The sequence below is a fragment of the Grampus griseus genome (assembly GCF_964374135.1).
Source record: "Grampus griseus genome assembly, chromosome: 1".
In the NCBI taxonomy this organism is placed as follows: domain Eukaryota; kingdom Metazoa; phylum Chordata; class Mammalia; order Artiodactyla; family Delphinidae; genus Grampus; species Grampus griseus.
Window position 1 is genome coordinate 57,123,759 of NC_139017.1, and position 23,197 is coordinate 57,146,955.

The following is a 23,197-nucleotide window of genomic DNA, read 5'->3' on the forward strand; positions in this document are numbered from 1 at the left end:
AGGGGAGCACTTTCTTGACTGACATGTTTTTGGAAACTGTGGTGTCTGCTGCATCTAACACAGAGGTCACTGCTGCCCAAGCAGCCCCTACATGGGAGAGGACCATAAAATGCAGAGATCTCTCCCAGGACACGTATTCCTTTACATATAAATGTTGTTCAAATAAGAGACCGGGGCTCGTTTCTGGAATTTGGGCCAGGCAGTGAAAATTACAAGTTACCAAGTACCAGTTGCCTTCTAAGTTCCCCAAAGTAGCAAAGAGAGCTGAGATTATAGCCACTGCCCTCTGAGGCCCCCTGCCCACTGGGAGGTGGGAGCAGGAAGGGAGAAGGGTAAAGAAACCAGGGAATGAACAAAAGTAATTTGTCTCCTGCCTTCTTCTAGCCTCATTCCTCAAAAGTTTCCACTGATATGACCCTGCGAAGAACCATGAAGGTCCTAGTACCCCTGAGAGTCTAGAAGGAGGGAGCCCAAGTCAGTCTATAACTTACAGGTTTTAGCCTAAAAATTCTTGGCATTTCTGCATTTGATGCCATCTGCATTGCTTTGAATACATGAATAATATAATCCTTTTCCTCCCAAATTCAAGAGTAAAACTGACACTCCAGGAACACGTGCCATGCTTATTCTGGGGGCATCCCCCTCCTCAATCCTGGCCACGTCTTCTGCCTCAGTTTGAGAAGAATGATTCTGGAATTTCTCACTCTTCTAATGTTGGATGAGACAGAGGCTGCATATTCTCCAAGAGTGGGGTGGGGGAAATAGTGTTTGTGTTCTGGTCTTTATCTTCCCTTCCCAACCCACTGTGACCCTCTCCTTCACCTCCCAAATTAAAAAAAAAGGAAAAGGAAAAAGTTGCCAGGATGTTTCTTACTTCTGATGGTGAGGTTGAATGTCCCCTGGAGTATGTGGCAAAAACTATGCAAGAACTCCCTTTTCTTAAAAGACAGAGAGGAGAGAGGAAGTGGTGTTCGAAGCCCCTTTGTGAGAATATTAGTAAATCCAAGATGGTGGCCACTTGGCTAAATAAATTTAAAAGGCTGCAGCCTCATGAAGCAGCAAAAGCATGGACTTTAGTTAGACAGAGAGCTTCCAATTATGGCGCTACTTAGCAGCTATGTGACTTTGGGCGTGTTACCTAACCTTCCTGTTCTTCTGTTCTCTCATCTGTAAAATGATTAAACTTGAGCCAGGGTGTGGTGAAGATTTAACAGTGTGGTGAAGATTTAACAAAGTAATAGATGTCAAGCTCCTAGTACAGTATCTGGAAAATAGTAGCTATGCAATAAATACCATTTCTCTTAGTCTTCATTTGGGGAGAGAAAAAATGAAAAAGATATGCCAGATCTGATCTCAGCTCTGTTACTAATTAGCTGGGTGAACTTGGGCAAGTTGCCTAACCTTTCTGGGCCTCAGTTTCCTGGAGAATGAAATGAGGGGGATGGGTTAGATGATTTTCAGAGTCCCTTCCAGCTCTGAAGTTTCCCATATTTGCCTTTTGGAAGCTGTGTTGAGCTTATTAGTGTCAAGGACAAGATGTTAATAAAGAATGCAGGGTCTTCCTGGGGGCTGCCAAACCAGCGATGGGAAGGAAACAATAGTTCTCATCCATGCATTTGCCTCCTGGCCATGCACCTGGGCCCACACCCTCTCTCGTGGCTTCAGGGTTCCAGGCCTCCTGGGATGTTTGCACTGCCTCCCATGATCCCCCTGATGCCGGTGAGCCAGTGCCAGTACCTGGGAGAGCTGAGCCCGTGAGACCAGAAGGCTTAACTGAACTGGAAGTTTAGCATCAGCCCAGCTTCACAGTCAACAATGAGGAGCTGTTTTATGAAGTTAACAGCAGACAGGGGTTTTCTGAGGAACAAGAGCTGTGTTATTTGGATGCCCCGCAATAGCCTTATTAAGCTTGGGGAAGGAGGGAGGATTTCCGGTGTGGAGAAAATGCAACACTGTCCAAACACTGCAAGGTTTGCCAAGGACATTTGGACAATGAAGTGCTGCAGGTGCAGTCAAGTCATGCTTCAGGCAAGGGGTGACCTTGAAAAAGGAATCAGAAATGCTGGAGATGGCAAATCGGGCTTGTGGCTGCTGTGAAGAAAGAGCGAGGTCCGGGCAGATTGCTTGAGCAAGCAAAGAAAGTCCTTCCGCTTCTCATTTCTGTGCCGTGAAGGCCTCTGGTGCCTTCGTTTGGTGAAGTGGGTGAACTGACAGGAGCTCTGTGGGGAGGTCGGGGGCTAGAACTCAAGGAACTAATGCTGGTCCCTTTACCAGGGCTCCTCACGCCTGGTTTCTGTTTTTTTTTTTTTTTTTTTTACTGTGGGACCATCTGTAGAAAGCTTGGTTTTTGTCTCCAATGACCCATCAGCTTCTTTTTTATGTTATTTTGTATTTTACATTTAATTTTTTTCTTCCCAGCTGTTTCTCAAAGCTTGAAGAGCCCAGAATGGACTTCAGTAAATCCAGTGTGGATACAATTAGGATGAACCAGACCCATTCTTTCTAATTGGACCTGAATCTACACCAACACGTTCTTTATCCTAGAGTTTTTCCCTTGCTTGTTTTTAGAGGTTTCCATTTGGCCTATGAGTACTTCTTTGGCCTGGTAGTGCCAGAATGTTCCAGTATTGCTGAGGGAAACCTTATCCCATCTGTGTGGGGTTGGGTTATGGAAGAAACAAAGGTTTAGGGACGCGTTGAGTCAAAGATCTTCAGGGTCTTGGCCAAGGGACCCTAAAGTGGAGCCAGAGAGAGGCTATAGGTACAGTGCAGAAGCCAGCCCCTCTGTGGCTGGGCCACGTGACTCACCTTTCCGCAGAGCAAAGAACCTCTCTGTTATTGTTGCTGGGAGGAAAACAGACCACCCGGGGACGCTATGCAGAACTGAGTCAGCAGCTCTCAGTATCTGGAGCTTTGTGCATAAGGCAGACTCCTAAACTTCACAGATTGACTCCAGCCCTCTGAGGTCCCAGGGCCCTTCTTGCAGCCATGGCAAGTTTGAGGCAAGTGAAAACAGATTACCCCACCCTCTTGGGATTATTGAAACTGAAGTGTGAATCTTTCTGAGGTTCCTTACCAAAGTTTTAAGAATGGACAGTGAGATGCAAGTATAGGGCCCCCTTTGGAGGGAAAGAAATGGAAGTAAGGGATTAGATTGAGTAGGAGTCTGGTGATAAGAAAGCAAGCATAGAAAATCACATATCTTGAGTTAAGTGGCTCCACCTTTCCTGAAATTCTGGGTGGAGGTTAAAGAAGAAAAAGAAAAATGTTTTCATGCCCAAGGGGTATTTGCAAATCCAGGCCACCTGCTAGTCTATTTCAACCCCCTCGGCGTGGTGCACCCACTGTTCTCACAGGTTCCATTTATCTTCTAGAGGAGAGGACAAAGAAGAACTCATAAACCCTCTCTCAACTGATACTTTTAAAAGGGCTCTTTGAAAATATTCCACAATGACCTTTTGTCCCTTAATCTACAGCTCAGTTCTGGGACTGGATTTTGAAGGTATAAATGCGATTAAGGATTGTTTGGTTTGGCATTGAGCTCATTGGCAACCTTGGTTCTTCAGGTTTGTCTTTGAAATAACAGCTTCACTGTGCAGAGAGCTGGTTCCTTCCCAGGTGGGAGGGCACAGGTGTTGGGTATCTTGCTGCTCCATGAGGAGTGGAGTGGGAGCTGGTAGGTGAAGGATAGGGCGGATTTAACTCTTTCTGGAAGTTTGCTTTGCATTTTCTTGCTGCCATTTTGTTATTGTTTCTTTTACAAATCAGTTGGCCAGTTTTCCTGGGTCCTGGTTTGGTATGAGTTCTCCTGAAAACCTGGAGGCCCTGGGTATCCTCAACCCCACTGTCAGGAGGTGACTGGGGATTGTAAATGCCCCAGTGGTCACACTTAGCAAGTCTCCCTCCTCCAGTTAAATCTGTCTAAAGGCCAGCAGGAATTTTCCACAGATCTGTCATCTCCCCACTACCCCCGCCCCTTCACCTTCCAGATAGAAGCCTGGAGAATGTGAGTTTACTGTGTTGGAAATTATCTGATGGGGAAATGCAAAAAGAAGCAACTGTCTGGATCTCAGGTCTAGGCAATGAGTGTATTGCAGTCATTGGTGGTAGGGTTTTTTTTTTTTTTTTCCTCAATACACATCCTGATGTGTCTGCAGTTTAACTGCCTCTGACCAGAATCCACTTCTATTCCCTCTGAGTCCCTTGAGGGAAACTTTGGAGTGTGAGGGTGAGTGGTTTGTGAGTATCGCTTACTGGATCCACGCTTGGGAAGAGCACGGGTACTTGGAGGAACAGGATAAGCAGGAATGCATAAGTCTATTGATGAAGCTTTGAGTCAAGTTGACCATGGGCCTTGGGGAGGTAATGGGGCACAGTGTCTCTTAAAAATGGTGAAAATTTGTGAGAAAATCACTCCACTTCATAAAAGGAATCTATAAATCCTTTTCTAGAATGTTGGGTGAGCTAATCTTTGAAGTTCCTTTCTAGCCTTAAAATTCTTTAACATGAATCTAGGCAATGCTGCTGCTATTATTTATAAAAATGTTCCATAGGGTAGAATGGTTCCAATAAAAGACAGATTTTGGTTTCCACTGATGTTTCTTGGCTTTCACCTGAATTGACAGCATGGAGACTCATGATCTTTTTCCATTTCGGTTCCCTTGATGAGGTGGGCCGTACTGGCACTAGGTCCCTGGGTTCTGCTTTTATGGACAAAATGAGTTCAGCCACTTATTTGGCACAATCTTTTCTGCAATGTTTTCTTGTGTGTGTGTGTGTGTGTGTGTGCACGCCGCACACTCGTGTGTATATTTGACTGATGACTTCTGATTCTTTCTTTTTCTTTCTTTCTTTCCTTCTTTCTTTCTTCCTTCCTTCCTCCTTCTTCCTTCCTTCCTTCCTCCCTTCCTTCCTTCCTTCTCTCTGTCTGTCTCTCTCTTTCTGTCTTTCATAAAGCAGGGCTTCTGGTGAATTTTCATTACTTAATTGTGCTCTCTCACCAATGCCAATTTCCATTTTCAGGTCGAAGACTGGCCTTACTGACTGTCAAAACTGAAAGGGAAACCATTCTAGTCTAAACTTTCTTTCAACAGGTGAGGAAACTGAGGCCCTGAGAGGTGAAACAACTGTCCTGATGTCATAGTGCCAACAAAGTGGCAGAGCTGGGCCTATTCCTGAGACGCCAGGTTCCTCCTTCAACATGCTTCCTACTGTTCACTGGTGTCCCACTCCCTATCTAAATCTTATTTAATCAGCAGGTTTCTTGAAAGGATTGTTTCTGTTTCTTCTTCCTTCCCCTAGTTTTTTGAAGCCCATGGTGAACTGAGAAATGGAACCTCTGTGTCCAACACTGGTCCGGCAGTCACATCCACACCATGGCAGTGCACAAGGCCTTGAGGGTCTGCTAAAGGGAGAATGCAAGTGGCAGCTGACTCCATCCTCATCACCTCAGAAGTGTGGTTGTCAGTCTGAGGGACTCTCCTTTCCTGGTTAACAGAGCTTGGTTAGATTGTGGATGTTTCCATTAGAAAATTTCCAACTCTCAGGCTCATCCCGTGATCGGTTGGGAAAGGCCCAGGATGCCCCAGTTTGACTAAATGTGGGCATTACAAAAAACAGAATTGGGGCTTTAAGGAAAAGGAGAGGAAAGGGAAAAGGCAGCTGGGGAGACTGGGCTTGGATTTTGGCAGATGCTGCAGGGATGCTTGCAGCTGACATTTGATTGGAGAAGTTGAAGGGTCATGGCTTTTAGAGCCCCCAGCTCTCTTGGGTTGAAAAATCAAATCATGCCAGTGAAGAGAGCACATCTCATAAAATGGGAGGTGGGCCCACACTCCTCCCCTCTTCACCTTTGGATTTCTAGATGGTATTTCCGTTGGCACTTTTCATGTTTCCTCTCAAAGGCAGAATAATAAAAGAAGATGGAGAAAGGCTTCTCATGAGCTCACCTCATTAAGGAGGTCATTCCTGTTTCCCACAGGACCAAAAAAGAGGAGAAAACTGAAACCAAAACCCTAAAATTCCACCCCTTCCCAAGGATTATCAGTCAGGGGAATGGCTGGCTGGTCATATAACTTCTTCTGACTCTTATTAAGCCCCCCCCACCCCGACCCCCAAGGAGAACCTGGCTGAAGACAGGAATGAGGCCTTTCGTTTGCAATTCAGGAAAAAAAAATCCATGACAAATAGGACCAGAAATAGAGAAAATGGAGCCAAGTGAGATCCGTGTTCCCCATGGAACTGGTCATCTCAATGGCGGAGACCCTGATTTCTGTTTCTTCTGTCCTTTCCTCCATGCCTGACCCCAAAGTGCTACAAACCACAACTATCTCCCCCTCCCATCTTCAAAGAAAGTTGCTGTCTGTGACCCAAGGGAGGGGCAGGGACTTATGACCCCTAGGTACACAGCTGCTATGCAGCCCAGGCCAGGGGCAGGCAACACCTTGGGAGCTAGAATCCAAAACAGTGGTTGCGCTTGTGGGGCCGTAGGGGGTCTAAGGGTTAGGATGGAAGTGGGCAAAGGATAGGTTGGCTGGAAAAGAGGCCACTACTCTTGAAAGGTGACAGAGGACACTTGGCTGGTAAGAGTAAGAGTGTCAGATGAGAATCTTTGGCCCGTTAGGCCTTGGGTTGTTGGGACGGGGTGAGGTTAATCTGTTTCCTTTTAAGGGGACTTGTTGGCAAAGCTTTCTTGCTGAGGCCTCTTCTCTGGGCTGGGGTGAGAACCTGGCCATCCAAGGCAGTGACCAGAGCGCAATACCTGGAAGTGAAGGGCATCTCAGAAGGAGGGCAGGAAAGAAGGCACGTGCCTGTCACCATCACAGAGTCTGACTCCAGGATTTACCTTTGAATTGGTCTTTTAAGAAAACGTCTCACTTTTCCTCCTTGGTGGGAAAAGAGGGGTAGGTTAAGGATGACGGGGTAGGAGGGAGCATGGAGACAGAGGGTCAGGCCCGGGGGCAGCAGAAACCATGAGCTGCTGATTCTCAGCTGATTCCTGCTACATCCTGCTTCCTTCAAACGCTCTTAATATGTTGCAAAGCATTACTATGTCCCCCACCCCTTGTTTCATATTATAAAATACAAACAAATGACAGAAAAGGTCAGTTGGCTCGCAGCCGCCCACTGCTTAGAACTGCAAGGACCGCCGTTTCCTCCCCGCCACGAGACGGTGGCTGTAGGGGCGCATCTTCATTTCCACGAAGGGGATGGAGAACTCATGGCCTTTCCAATGGTACCAGTTGATCCCCTGGGAAGGAGAAAGATAAGCATGTCAGATCACCCCTACCCCCTCAACGGAACTGCCAGCTTGAAAAGATAGAGGAGGATGAGAGTGGAGAATCCAAGATGTGCATTTAGTCATTTTCCATTAACATGAAGCTTGAGGCTGAGTTCCCAAAAAGGGCAAAAGAGCAGAGATTTTTTTCTAGCTTTTCTCTTTAGACATTGCCAGTGGCCTGGGTCTATAATGGGAATGTGTTGCAGGTCATTCCTTATTGCTGGCTTTCTGGTTTTGGTTTCAGGATTTGCACGCACCAGTAACTAGTATTGAATTTCAAATTTCCAACAGTATAGAAGCATTTCGAAGAGCATAACTGTGTTTGACCGCTCACTCCTGATGGGAGAGTCAGGTGGTTTCCACCTATCAGGTGACCAACCGTCTTGGTTTGCCCAGGACTAAGGGGTGCCCTGGCCGCTAGCCTTTCAGTGCTAAAATTGGAGAGGTCCCAGTTGGCCCAGTTGGTCACCCTGTCACCCAACCCAGCCTATGGACTTGTGGTCTCTAATGGGGAAAGACAGTCCTGTTTACACTGCTATTTCTGATCTCTCCCTTCCTAGGACACTTCTTTGGATGAAGCTGAGCCTCTGACGCTGTCCCTGAACTTGATAAGCTTTTCATGGGATATGCTAGATGAGGAAATGAAATGGGACTTGACTGGCTGTCAAAGACTTCTCTGGGTGAGTTCCAGCTCCTGAGTCCAGATGCCTCCCTTTTCTTCCCCTGGCTTCGACTCTGTCCTGCTCTTATCCCAGTGTCTGCATTACTTTCCTCTTTATGGGAGTCCTTTCTCAACACTCTGAGTGTATCTTTTTAAAAGGGAAATATAAGACCCACCTGTGTACTTAGAACATAAAGCCAAGGGACGTGGGCTGCACGGCTCTGGGTCATTCATGCAGCGGCAGAGCTTCACCCACCTGGCTGTGCCTGGACTCCCCGTATTTCCCATTGAGGTTGGTCCGGTGGCAGTTCTTATACCACCAAGCCCCCTTGTATGACATGGCACAGTTGGTAACTGCAACATCATTGTCTCTGTCCTCTGTGGAGAAAGGGCGGCCCTGATGATAGCTGAGGGAGTCCCCTGGAAAAAAGACACATTCATGAGGCCGTCCAACCTGTTGTTCTTTTGTCAGGATGTTCTGGACATTTGACCCATGCCCAACAAACCTGGCGTCCGCTTAAGAGACCTTCCACTCACCTCTCTGTTCCTATCTGGCTCCTCAGCCTGGCTGCACTGAGCTCTTACTCCACCTACCCCTTGGGTCCACTACTTCTGTGCTGCTCTCCCTAGCTCGTTACAGTAAGTCCCCTACATATGAACCTTCAAGTTGCAAACTTTCAAAGATGCGAACCTGTGTTTGCACGTCCAGTCACGTAAGTTAGTTCACATGTCTGGCGCACATTGTCACGTGCGTGCATCCTCTCCAAGTAGTTGTGCTTTTGTGTACTTTGTACTGTATAGAGTACGGTAGTACAGTATCTTTATTTCTTGCCTGTTCACTCGATGCCAGCCCCTGTATGCCAGCTGTTGTACTGTACTACTGTACTTTTCAAGGTACTGTACTATAAAGTTAAAAATGTTTATTTTTGTGTGTGTTTGCTTTTTATGTATTATTTGTGTGAAAAGTATTATAAACCTGTTATAGTACAGTACTATATAGCCGATTGTGTTAGTTGGGTACCTAGGCTAACTTTGTTGGACTTAACGAACAAATGGAAGTTATGAATGCGCTCTCGGAAAGGAACTCGTTAGTCTGTAGGGGGCTTACTCTGCCTCATTGCCCTGGCCTTCTGCTCAGAACTCTGTCCACTCAGCTCCACCTCACCATCCCCGTCTGTTTCTTTCAGGCCAGCACTGGGACACAGACATTCACGGCTCCTTTTGTCTCAGAGGAGACAGTGATGAGCCATGGTGACCTGGGCCAGTCCGGGTCACCACCGTACAGCCTGGCTTTCTCCATGGCTCATCAGGCCCAGTCAGCTCACACCCAATATCCCCCTGTTCAGAACTTGGGGCCACATGTGAAGAGGGACATTATCTAACTAGAGTTCCTGTCCATAGGAAACAGGATGATAAGAAAATCCTAACCATGTCAGAGGAGAAGTGGTTGGGGAAACCAGGGCTGTATCTTGGGGAAGAGCAGGCTTGAAGGGGGAGACAGTGTCCATTATCACTGACTCCAAATATTTGATGGACTATTGAGTAAACAAACAAACAATGCCCCCCAAAAAACAAAAACTCTTTGGGAAAGTATGAGGATCAGTAGGTAGAGACTGCAAGGTGGCATATTTGGGCTAAATATATGAGGAAAAATTAGCTAAGTATTAGAGCTGTTTATAAGTGGTATATACTATTTGGAGATATGGAGAGATCTCTATTCTTAGAGGCTGGGTGTTCTTTTGTTGGGATGTTATGCAGGGGACTCATATGAATTGAGTATTTGAGGTGAGGTATCAAACCGTAATTAATTTATACCTACTGGCCAAACTTTTGGCAGGATTTGTCGTTAGAAATGTTGTGAAGGGGCTCACACTACTGAATGAGTGTTGTCTCAGATGCTTCTGAGGTCACTTTAAGGCAGGATAGGTCATAGTTCTGATCCTGTGGCTTCCGAGTCCACACTCACAGTGGCCACTCAATGCCTCCAAGTGCTTCTGGCCACAACTCAACTCTTAGGAAGATGATCTTTGTTTTATGGGGAAGCCTGATTCCTTCAGGCCAGTTGGGTCCCTAAGTCCATATGTCATTATTTCTATCCCATCTTTTTCATTTCCGCCTCCTAGTCTCTTAAAAACCAGGCTTTGTGTCCACCCAGAGCTAATCCCACTACCTGCAACTCATTCTTTCCCATGTCTTCCAGGTCCTGGAGAAGGCAGAAAAGATGTCTTATTTTTTCCTTTCTTTATACATATATATTACGGTTTTCATCTCCTCTCACCCAAACTCATACTCATATCCTTTGTCTTAAAAAATCTTGAATTAATCCTACTCTCTAAAGACCCTTTCTTTACCATCAATTCCCTGTGTTGTCTCTACCCACGTTCCTACCTTCTCATCTCCTGCTTTTCTCCCTGTAGTCTAGAAGCTGACCTCATTACTCCCTTGGAACAGTTCTCTCCCACTTCCACTCTGATGTTGCTTTCTGCTTTCTCAGATACGATCCTGATGTTGGTCTATGTCCCCTTCCCAAATCTGGCTCCCCCTCCCATTTCTGCTTCGTATATCCACCTCATATATTCAGTACATTATCTAAGTCTTGGTTTTTCTCTCTCAAACTGCTGTTCAGATTTGTACTTTTCTCTTAATTTCTAACATCAGTCAAGTCTCCTATGATCTCCTACCAGGATTAATGCAGCAGCTCCAGCTGGTCTCTGTTCTTCACTCAGATTTACTTTATCCTATTTATGGCTGTCACCTTGATCTTCCAAAAACCCCACATCCATTGTGTCACTCAGGACCCACCGTGGCTCCCCACTGCCCACCATGTTAAGACAGAACTCCTCTGCCCCCTCTGTTTTAAGGCTCTTCAGGGCCTGGCTCCACCCACTTTCTTTTTATTCTTTCTGAACTCACACCCTGTCCTGGACAGCCAGGCCCTCTGCACTTTCCCTCCCTCCATGGTAACTGCTCCTTTTGTGATTTCTCTCCCAGGATTTTCCTTCCCTGGAATGTTTCCTTTACCATCAGGATCCCAGTCAAACGCCACTGCCTTCATGAAGCCTTTTTCAACCACCCAGAACCCCCTTCTCTGAATGTCCGGTAAACTGGGAGTGAGTACCATTCATTTTGTGGTGAGTTGCTTCTTAATGGTCTGTTTTTGTAAATGGATGTTTAGTTCTTGCAGAGGTCATGTCTTATGCTTCTTCTGAGTCCTCACAATTCACACAATGAACTTTTAGGGGTTGCTCAACAACCTTTTATTGATAACTTGACTTGGAATTTTCAGTTCTAATCCAATTAGAGTCCTGGTTAGAGGCTTGGATTTTTGTAGCCTTTGAGAACAACGGAGATGGGAGAAGGGGCTGAACTTGGAATTGGAGGCCATGGGGATGGATTGTTGCCAGAAGGGCCAGTAAAAACGAGCAACGTATAAGATAAAGGCCAGGGAATTTGGGCAATAGTAAATGCCAGAGAGAGAATGGGCTTTTCCTCCCTGGACACCTTCCAACCTGGGAAGAACAACCATTGTGTGAAGTTGCCCAGAGAAGGGGGCAGCCTACATAAGCCTAGCTTCTCATCTTTTGAAGAAGATGAACTGAATATATGACATAAGAGGTCAGACTGCAATTAATTTATGATGATTGGCCAAATTGTTGGTGGGACTTGCCTCTGAGACATGACAGTAGAACGCAGTCCAACAGTTATGACCTCCATGGGGCCCAGTAGCGAGATAGAGCTGCAACAGAGGCTGCAGCAGCTGGGCCCAAGTTAGACAGGTAAGAGCATAGGCCTGGAGCAGGTGAAGTGGAGGGAGGGAGGGAGGCCATGTAAGGAAGTAGGAGGACTTGCTTCGCTTTCTGTGGGAGAAATAAGAACTGCTTTTCCACAGGCACGATTCTAATCTTAGGGAGTGGTTGGTACCAGGTTATTTTTGCAATGATTTAGTCTGATATTGTGTTTAATACACTCCATTTCAATGGCTATTTTATGCCCGAAGTGTGGTAAATTGGATCTTCTGTTGGGGCACTTCGGGCAGGTCTGATTGCCATTGGGAATGATCTCCCATATGACAAACAACAAGGGAAAGTGTGTCTCCTCTTTGGAGTAACAGCACCTGGCTGAGCAGAGAAATAACTGAGCAGATGCAGTCGTTGGAGAGGCAACACTTGGATGATCTTCTTAGTTCCAAGAGTTATAAAAATGTTGCTAAATTTATATCCTAGCATTTAGCCCTATAATTGGAGTTAATGAAAGGACCAATAACTCCATGTACCAAATAGTGGAATATTTGGCAAAACAGGTTTTAGGAAATGTGCTGTAAGAGAACCCTGGAAATAAATTGGCAAAGGCGAAGGAGCAGACTGGATATTATGTTCTGGTAAAACTATTAATGCAACAGAGCTTATAGAGATGGTTTTGCTCTACTTAGTGGAACTGCCATAAAAATCTGTACAGAAAACGTGACCACGTGGTGGGGTTCTCGTGGAGGAATGAAAAGGAATGCGGCCCATGGGGAACATTTAGGAGCTGTTGTGTGTTCCTTGATGGAGGTGTTATGGTGACTGCTGATGGAGGGGAGTAGAGCTCAGAATGGGGGGGATCTGTCTTATTTTTATTAGTTCAAAGATGGTTTTCCTAGGTGGCATTACAGGGGAAATTTCTACCGGACAATAGATGATTATGCTGTCACTGGATAAGAGTCTATGTTGATTAATCTAGACAAGAAAAATAATCCTTCACCCTCACGTTGTACTATGTTCTGTTAACTTTAAAAACACTTTCGCTCTATTTATCACATTTTTTTCCTGACTGCTCTGTGAACTAGGACAGGCATCATTATTAAGATTTTCCAGATGAGGAAACTGAAGTCCTGAGAAATTGATTTCAGGTCACCTGAGTGGTGAGGGGCAGCGTGGACGAGAGGCAGTGCGCCAGCCCTCTGCCCTCCTCCTTGGCTAGCGGGGAATTCTGCAGCTCAGGCCTAGAACGTGGGGCCCGGTCCTGCTGCACGCCCACTGCCCTCGGGGGCTGCTCGGGGCCAGGTACCTGCGGTGCCGTTGTAGCCTCCTATGCGGAGTTTGTACAGGCTTCTGCTGCCCTCGACAGAGAACCTGTCGTAGTAGGCGAAGGCGGCATCCTGGCCGTCACGCATGTCTATGCGCAGCTCGTAGCGGCCCTGGGACGTGATCCCGTGTATGTTGTCCAGCCCTGTGGAGGAGAGCAGAGAACACAGTCAGCCTGGCCTCAGTGGCTTTGGAAATGGGAAGCAAAATGTGACTGTGGCCTCAAAACAGATGTTCTGGGAAAGAGGAGGGGTACTGGGATTGCTTTTGCCTTCAGTCCTTCCCAGGTTGTTATCAAACAGATCCTACCAGACTGAATTTCCTCCTGCAAAAAGACCAGACCAGTTCTGCTGATGAGTTCCCACGGCAGGTCAGCTCAGGGGTCCTACCATCTAGTCATGACCCAGTACCGGACAAGCCCTGAGCCTCAAGATTCCGGGCCCTGTCCCCCGCCACCTCCCACTCCAAACTATGGTGTTAGTTGAAGATGACAAGAGGCATCACATGGGTGTGAATTCTTCGGTGTGAGTGATAGGAAGCAAGAGGTAGAAACACTGATCAGAGTAATTCACAGTAGACCCTCGGGGTCCAGGATATCCTACCATCTCCTAGTAGCCTGGGAGGGGGTTCCATCCACCTTTAATTACACTGCTCTTTGTTCTCTCAGCCTCCAGCCCTCCTGAGGCTCCCATAACTGGGTCAGAGAATATTGTCACCTGTCTCCTAACTCCAGTTCCTTTCTCTCTAATCTACTTGCTATATCTTGCACTGCTACGTCTTCACTCATCTTTCTGGGCAGTTACCCTCCCTCACCCACTCTCTCCTTGGCCTCTAAGCTTCCCAGGCCTTGGTCTAATAGATTCTTGTAAGGTGCAGACCCCATGAGTCCAGAGTGAGGCAGAGCCCAGCTCTTCCTTGGTGATATTTTCTCGTATGTATTTTCTTGTCTCTCTGCCCTGGATGGCTGTGCTCTGGGACTTTCTGATTCTGACTACCTGCCCATACTTTGAACCACTCCCCTTGCATTGCTGGTGATCTCTGAGTCCTCCTGATTTCTACCTGCTTACTGAACTGGGGTCCTGTTGCTTTACTGTGACATTTGATATCTATCAGAGTACACCATGACTTAGAATAAAACAATCTGCCGAGATGGAAGGGAATCTCGAGATTACTTAGGCTAGTCTCTTTGTGTTGTGGAAAGGGAGGCTGAAGTCCAGGGAAGTGAAGTGACTGGCTGAGGGTCACCTCGATCTCTCTGTTTCCCTATCCTGTTTGAGAGTTCAAGCTTTATGTTAGTTATATGTCGAAAGCTGTGTGCTATTTGCTGCGTGCCGGGTTGCTCTTACCCTAGGCTTGTGCTTGCGCGGATATGGTGGATCCTGGCGGTGCCCTGCCCGGATGCCCTTTATTTTTTAATTTTTTACTGTTTTTATTTTGAAGAAGGGAGATGTTACAGCATGTTTTCTAGTATAAGATGTATAGGGGAAAACTCAGTGAAGAAGTAGAGAGAAGAGAGAATTGTCAGAGGGGGAAGAATGGTCCTTCAAAGGCAAGTGGAAATAGGAGGCAGCACACATCTGGAGAGTTTGGTTAGATCACAGACAGTCCAGATGCCCTTTAACTGGACAGTGGACATAGCCCCCAGCCGCCAACAACTCACAGCTGCCTCCTTCTTGGATCATGCCCTTGACCGAACAGGAGTTGCTCTACTCTGGAAGTTACCTGCTCCCTCCCCCATGCCTTGGGGCAGACCTCCATCAATACCTGATGAGGAGGTACCAAATCCCAGCCCCCTTGCCCCATTGGGGGCCAATCTGAGGAGCAGTTTATGCTCCAGAGCTTCCCTGAGGATCAGACTGAAGCTAATCTCCCACCAAGATCACACTGTTGCATTTTTTCCCCCTGCTCTATGCTATTTCCCTCATTCCCCTTCTGAGAGCACTCCCCTGATAAATCACTTGACAAGAACCCCTGTCTCAGGCTTTGCTTCTAGGGAACCCAACTTACAACGTAAACCATGGGTCAGAGTGTTACCCCTAACCTGAGTATTGTCACCGAACTACACATCACCAGGCCAGGCGTCTATTTAAGAGCCCTCCCCGGCTCCCTATTACCTATGGCATTGAGTCAAACCTTCTCTTCCCCACTTTAGGTACCACAACACGCCTCTGTTCAACGCACCTTCCCTCATTTTCTTCTTTCCCTGAGCTGCATCTTCGCTCTGGTTGGATGGTTTTTCCATTGTCCCGTTTGCACATGTCAAAAGGATCCCTGCCTTCCCTCTTTTCTTGTGTGCTTCCCTCCTGCATTCTTCTTACTCATCCCTCAATGCCTTCTCCAGGAAGCTGACTCTTCCTTCTCTGAGTATCTGCAGCCTTCTTGTCAGTAGCTCATAGATTAGTACAGTGTTTCCCAATGTGGGAGGGCATCTCTGATGATATGAGAAGTATTTGGGGAATAAGGACTAAATAACTTTGGACAGGTAGGGAGAAAGATATTTCCAAATTCTCTCTTTTTCTTAATAGATTAAGGAGAAACCTTAACCCTGATCCTAACGGTAACTCTCCGTTTGGATCTTGTACTTTGTGGTTTACACCCAGCACTTTCTAATCTCCATTTTTAGTACCACCAACACAGCAACAGCTGGCATTTAATAATATATATACTGTTTTCTTTTCATTGCATTTATTTTTGAGACTTCCTTTTATTTATGGCACATGATGACTAACTTTCCATTTTTGGCACTGCTGTAAAGTCTCTTTCACAAAACCGTAGATTTCTTTAAAAAAACAAGCGAGATATAGAAAATTCAAGTGCGTGATAGTTCAGATATTTCCCAGATATGGTAAAAATTGTGAACGTGGTGTACTGTAGCTGAGGTTTGGGAAACATGAGCACTGTCTGCTATGGGCGCATTGATTCCTCTGCTGTATACTTATCTCCCAAGCTGTTTGTAAACTCTTAGAAGGTAAGATATTTTCCTGTTTACTTGACTTGTCTTTCAATGTTTTTATGTGATTTTTACCTTATATTTTTTATTATGTGCAACAGCAAATACAGATCTGGGCATCTAATAGGCACTCAATAAATTCTTATTAATTGATTGATTGATTGACTGATTGTTATCTACACTTTAGGTACCTACTATCCCCGGCCACTGTGATAGGTAATGAGGTTAAAAATGAATATGGTTTGGTCCCAGCCCTGAAAGAAGTTTCCATAGTATAGTCAAGAGAGACAGAAAGGAAAATGGACACTGATTTGGACCACAGAAGAGAAAGTAGCTAATTCTCCCACAGGCAAAGGGTGAGAAAAATGGGTAGGATAGGTCCTATGGAGGAAGAAGAGGTTAGCTGGGCCTTTGGATATGCGCAGAGCACAGCAAGGTGTACGGGGGAGGGGGAGAGTTGGATGGCAGAGCGTTCCTTGCAGAGGAAACATTAGTGATTGTAAGGGTTTGGAGGTTGGGGTGGGGAGGGATAAATTGGGAATTTGGGATTAACAGATACACACTACTATATATAAATAGATAAACAACAGGACTTACTTATAGCACAGGGAACTATATTTAATATCTTGTAATAACCTATAATGGAAAAGAATCTTAAAAAGTGTGTGTATGTGTGTGTGTGTGTATATATATATATATATATATAAAAAACACTGAGTCACTTTGCTCTACACCTGAAACATTGTAAATCAACTATACTTCCATAAATAAAGTGCTTGGGGTCTGGTGTCGGTTGCGGGGTGCAGGGAAGAGCAGCAGGGCTCTTGGAGGTGGGGCGTAGGCCCAAGACGAGGGCCTTGTACCACAGCGAAGGTGTTTAGTCTTCATGTGCTGGTGATGGAGAGTGGTTTAAAAGCTCCACAAATGGGGTTATGGCCGTTGCTCAGATTTCGGTATGAGGGAGATGATTCTCCTGGCCACGTGGACAATGGGTGGTCCAGGAGGCAGGAAGGCCAGGGAGGGGTTGTTATATGAGCGTCCAGGAGAAAGATGTTGAGGCTAAGCGGGATAGTGACAGGGGAGAGAGAGAGGAGACCACGAATACAGAATACAGTTATCCACCTTTCCCCTGCCTCCCTTTATAATCACTGTGAAAATCCAACCAAGAGGGAGACGCAGGGAAAAATAAATTCACTGCTTTCTAGGATTGGCTTCACTGCCGTCTGCCTGGGTCAGGTGTGTGTTTACCTTCTCACACTAGTTCAGTTCTCAAGCTACACCTCCTGCTTGTGTCAGACCTCTAGGAAATTGCCGGTCACCTCTAATGTCATTTTCGTTTTTTCCCTTCCCGTCCCAAGTCAGTAATAACATTCTTCCAAGGAACTAGAGCCGAGTGACTGTCGCATTTCTCTTCCGACCTGCGGGCGGGCTGGCTGGTGTCTGGCTCCTGAGAGATGACCAGCCGTCCGGTTGCTCCCTCTGCCCCCTGCCCTCACCAGGCAGCTCTCTCCCTTTGTAAAAGTTGCCTCATGTCAAGACCCATCAGCATAAGAGACTATTAATGAGGATGGGAAGAGACAGAGCAAAGAGGAAAACACCACAACAAGATAGAAACAGATCAATAGTGGAGCCTAACAGAGCAAGAAGTACTGAAAGCAATTCACGAGCTGTCAGCTTCTCAACGGACGCAGGGTTTCTGATAATCCCAGATGGACACAGAGAGGAGAAAGATGGACAAAGAACTGGAGCTGCATTCCAAGGGAAACAAAAAGGAGGCGTTACCCAGCCAAAACTCATCCTCCAGGTTCCCGAAGCCAACGCGGTACTCAGCCCATTTCCGGAAAAAATCAGTTTGGCCATTCTGCCGCCTCTGGAATACCTGTGAAGAGAAAGAGGGGAAATGAAGAAAATGCTAAGGAAAATAAACTCTAACGAGTAAAACTGCTATAACTGGGTTTTATATCTGCAGTGACAAAGGTTCTCAGATTAAGCACCACTGCAGTACGGAGCTCGGTATTTGCACAGCAGTCGTAGGAGATGCTCAGAGCCCTTCTCTGAAGCGCAGTGGCGCCTGATGAATAGGCCAGGGTGTAATGTTGACACTTATTTGCACCTCTGCGACGTAGAAAGGATACAAAGCCCCCAACTAGTCAAGGGATATAGGCTTGGCTCTCAAATTAATCTTTTTGCACCACAGAATGCAGTAGAAAGCCTTTCTCACCAGAAGAATGGGACCAACTTCAGATCAGCTAGGAGCTGTCATCATCCTATTTCAGGCAAAGCAATTGCATATCATTCACCTCCCGAACTGTTTAAGTGCTAATTTCATTTACCCTCCAATACATCAGCCTCGACTTCAATTTCCAATTAGGCTTTAAGAAGAAGGCACAAATATGTCAGAAACATAAAAGAAAATGCTTCCCAAGAGTGGCTGTTACGAGCACAGCCACCATTTAACTCCATTCAACAACTATCCGTTTTGCACTGTGAAAAATCCAGCGCTGTGTGTTGGTGCTGGAGGAGGGATCCGCAGGAGGAGGGTGGGTGGAGGGGCTGGGTTTCCATCTGCCCTGACTGAGCTAATGCTGCTCCGCTTTCTGGCCGGCCTGCCGGAACTCGCCCCTCTGTGTAGTGGCCTGTACTGATGTGTGAGGCCATTCGCCAGGCTGCCCTTCCTCTTCTTTCTGTACTGCCCTATCACACATGGGAGGAGGGTGGTGACAGGAAATGGTGTCTCTCTTTTCCCCACCACTTCTCCTCCCTGAAGGCTAGGACAGCTCTGGGGAAGAACCAGAGAGGCCAGGGAAGGATGGGGACGGGGGTGGCCTTGGTAACTAGAGGGGGCTATCCGGGTTCTTCCCCTCATCTGCTCCGCCATATGCAATTCTCCAATAGAAAGATCCTAATCATCTCCCCATAGAGACTCACCTCCTCCTGCAGGGGACTCATCTCCTCTCTTTCTTTATTATTTCCACAGTCTTCATCAGGCAAGACCCCTGGGCCTCTCTGAGCCACTACTCCCTTTCCCTCCTGCATGAGCTATCCCCACAGAAGGAGCAGTTTTCCTGGGGCTCCCTCACTGGGCTGGGCCACTGCAGCCTCGATATTCTTATTCCTTCCTCTGCCTCACCAAACCTATGGGCTGCTGAGCAAGGCCCTGAGGACAATGCAAAGCCCCAGGTTGGGCATGAGGGGAGTGGGTGAAAGGATGGCCAGAGGATGGTGAAGTGTAGATGGATGGGTGCTGAGCCAGGTGGACTGAAGCATCGACGATGCTGGCGGGCAGGGAGAACAGCTGCAGGTACTCACAATCCAGCCACCCCCGTCGGTCGTCATATCGCAGTACACCTGTAACTTCCGGCTTAGCTCTCCATTGAGGAAGATGGTGTAAACCCCGCTCAGAGTGTCTCTGTTCATCAAATGCTGGGCACAGTCTTGAGGATGAGGGAAGACCCGGCCCCCTGCACGAGAAAAGAGGGAATTTCCGGAAAGGGTCCTTCCTCCCACTATGCATAAGAGCCCCTTGGATCAGAGAACAGTTTAGAAGGTCTCACGGTACTTCATCAAGAACTGTAAGAAATCCTCACTGAATCTGTGTATGAATCCTGCATCATCTTGCATAACCTCTTTTCAACTGATGTTGGGTTTATCAGACAGTATACAGCTTTACAGGATCTGAGGACCAAAGAGCTGTGTTCACTGTGTGGCTCCCCCATTCACCTACTTGTTCAGCTTAGGCAAATAGCCTGACTTCCTGGCATCATCTTTTTATCAGAAAGATGGGGATAATAAAAATATTCGTCCACCAAGGGTGAAGGTATGTTAATGTACCTAGTAATTGGTTACTTAGGCGATGATTACAGAAGCATGGAGCACATTAAAACACCGCAGAGTCCACCTTTCAAAAGAACAAGGGGGATTAAGCACAGCTGTCCCCCGGAGTGCCCAAACAAGCTTAGCTTAGCGTTATCAAGAAGATGGATATCTATTCCTCCTGCAAAATAATCTCCTGATTGCACTAAACAATCAAATGGCCATGTTTTACAGTTCAGTTTAAGTTTAAGGAGAGGGCAGAGGAAATAAATTGCTGCTCATCTTTCAGAGAGAACAGCCCTATTTGTAGAACAATATCTAATTAGCTGAAAGAAAAGCTTAAATCATGTGTCTTGAAGAGTTTAGCTTCAGGGCAGATTTTAATGCTTAACAGGCAAGCCAGAAAGCAGAGGTCCCATGGGAGGAGCTCTGCTGGACTGCAGGAGCTGATGGAGCAAGTTAAAGGCAGAGCTTGGCACTGGAGGAAAAGTGGTTTGGGTGCTCTGTAAATGTATGATCTCTGGGTCAATGGAAAGTGTGGTGCAGTTGATGTGGTTCTGCATCCTTGAAGGGTAGCAGAGCTAGGAAGAGAGGTGGGGTAGGGACTTCATGGGACCTACAGTGTCCCCTAGTGGCAGAACTAGTGCACTGCAGGTGTGACAGAGCTGGGGGCGGGGGGCCCTTGGAGAGTCAGCCGGTGGGCCAGAGCAAGTGGCAGCATAATGCCACACAAGGGAGGTAACATAGCAACCTCACCGAAGCATCCTGTGTTAGGGGGAGGTTGTAGGGGTTCGGTAGACTTTATGCAAGGCCCCTCTCGGAGATGTGTTAACTCCTCTTGCACAAGGACGGTCCAGCTTGCTTGCACACCATGGTCAAGGGTCGCTCGCATTTCAGGTAGTTTAGAACAAGGCACCGCCTGCTTCAGGCATACACCAGGGAATAACAATATATGCCTATAGAACTAGTATTTTACCAAGTGTGCTTTGATTTCCATTTAATTCTTGCAAGAAACATGAGAGGAAGGCAGATTGTTATAGATTGAAGTCTTATTTTACAGGGAAGGAAGCTGTACTCAGAAAGATCGCATGACTTCCTCCATTCACTTGAACTCAAGTTTTCAGACCCCGAGTCAAGTGCTCCTTGAACTTTACTAAAACAGGGGATATAACATATGATTCAGTTTACTGGATCTATATCTGTCCAGATGGCAAATGATTAACTAAAATCTATATTTATCTTGTAAGCATATAAAGCCCCAGAGGTTAAAGTTACCTCAAAAAGTTCTATGTTCACATTAAATATCTTAACCCTCTCAACACCTATTTCCTTCAGAGCTGCAGAAAAGCTCTCAACTTTCATCTCCAGCCTGTCCTAGATCTCAGTAGAGTTCCTGATCGCACCTGTTCCTAGAGGGTCCAATTACGTTTCGGGGGTAGGTGTGGGTGAGTGCCTTCTCTCTCCCTGTTGCTTTGGGAGCACAGTGATTATTTCCTGGCTTCCAGGCCATTCTCTAGCGGATCTTTGGAGCAACCATCCTGTCTGTCTTCCTTTCTCCCCTCTTTTCTCACTGCCTGAGTTTCTCATTTTAGATCAATACAAAACATGCTTGGTCTTCAGCTCACTCCTACCTTATGCGCTAATAGCCCTTTCTCCTGAATCAACTCAGTGCCGTAAAGGGGCCAGAACCCCAAATTTCTTCCCAATATCCAACATGTCCTCCACAGAACATCTTCTCCCAAACCTCAAAACGACAACCTCATCCAAATACACATACAAAACCAAATGAAACTTTAGAACAGACAAATAAATAATCTTATACAGGCTTCTTCACATTAATAAGATCAATTATTTAATTTTTCTATTACAGATACTTTCTAAAGGCTCAAACATATTAGTTGCTTTAAAGGTAGAACTACCAAAAACAAATATAGGAAAATGAGATGGTTTGCTCTGGAGGAGAGAGGTTTTTAAATATCTGAAGGGTGGTCATATGCCATGTGTAAAATAGGTAGCCAGTGGGAACCTGCTGTATAGCGCAGGGAGCTCAGCTCTGTGCTCCGTGGTGACCGAGATGGGTGGGATGGGGGAGGGTGGGAGGTCCAAGAGGGAGGGGATATATGTACACACATAGCTGATTCACTTCACTGTACAGCAGAAACTAACAACATTGTAAAGCAACTGTACCTCAATAAAAAAAAATTTTTTTAAAAAAGGGATCCATTTTTATAAAGTCAGAAAACGGGAATAAAATCAACTTAAGAAAAAAGTGTGACCTAAGGAGTGTCAAAAGTTCTGATGGGGGCTTCCCTGGTGGCGCAGTGGTTGAGAGTCTGCCTGCCGATGCAGGGGACACGGGTTCATGCCCCGGTCCAGGAAGATCCCACATGCCGCGGAGCGGCTGGGCCTGTGAGCCATGGCCACTGAGCCTGCGTGTCCGGAGCCTGTGCTCCACAACGGGGGAGGCCACAACAGTGAGAGGCCCGCGTACCGCAAAAAAAAAAAAAAAAAAAAAAAAGTTCTGATGGGCTGAAGGTCTCAGAGTGCACCTTGGGAGAGAAGGGGTCGTGTTTTCTTCCTTCTGGGCCTTCACGTTGGACTGGTCGGCGGAGGCACTCACCAGATGTGTGGGGACTGATGCATAGTTGCTGGGTGTGCTTGCCTTACCTCTGACGAATGGCAAGGCCACCTGGTGGTTTAGAGATTCCACTTATCATAATTTAGTCTGTGGCATTAATGGAAAGATGATCAAAAGCATTTTTCTTATGCAGAATATCCGCAGCGGCAATATTCACATCTTGGGAACTTGGAGATGACATTTATCGTGAAACCACGCTTCTCCACCCGCCTCCGACCCTTAACACTGTAAAAGTTTTACCTCATACCACCAATCCATGATCATTATTCCTTTTCACCTGAGGAGAGGAAGTAGGCTCACTAATTGTTCCCAAGCCGGGGACTATTAAAATTCAGGTTCCTGGGTTCTGCAGCAGATCTACTGAATCAGAATGCTGGGGGGTAAGTGTCAGGAATCAGTGTTTCACCAGAGCTCTTCAGATGAGCCTGAAGACCAGCTGGACTTGAACTCCACTCTTTCTCCAGTATGTTTCCCTCTCCTCAGAGAGTGCAGAGGTGGAGCTGGTTAGCTAGACTGCGCCCCAAGGGGTGTGATGGTCTGTTTTCCCTGCTGAGATCCATATGGCAGGGTGGATAAATAGACCGAGTGTCTGTCTGCCTGTCTCTCCCCCTCCTTCCCCTCTTTCCTTATTTTCTTTCCCTTTCTCCTTTTCCTTCTCTCTCCCTTTCCTTCCCTCTCTTTCTCGTAAGCATGTCTTGAGTGGGCTGGTGCCAAGATGTAAATTGAGTGAGAGGGGATACGAGACTCTATCCTTGAGTTTAAGCCTTGTGTTCCAGTTTTTAACATTAGGTTC

At 46.5% G+C, this 23,197-nt stretch overlaps 1 protein-coding gene across 1 annotated transcript in view; it reads right to left on the bottom strand.

Annotated features, from left to right (window-relative positions):
* Positions 1–7,129: 7,129 nt before the first annotated feature.
* TNR (tenascin R) overlaps positions 7,130–23,197 on the bottom strand; it is a gene marked incomplete at both ends in the record, with an annotated part of 83,191 nt that continues 67,123 nt past the window's right edge. The window contains 5 exons of the mRNA XM_082672256.1: positions 7,130–7,249; positions 8,197–8,360; positions 12,987–13,148; positions 17,736–17,832; positions 19,263–19,414. Of these exons, the coding sequence (XP_082528382.1) occupies positions 7,130–7,249; positions 8,197–8,360; positions 12,987–13,148; positions 17,736–17,832; positions 19,263–19,414 (695 nt within the window). The remainder of the gene's footprint in view (positions 7,250–8,196; positions 8,361–12,986; positions 13,149–17,735; positions 17,833–19,262; positions 19,415–23,197) is intronic.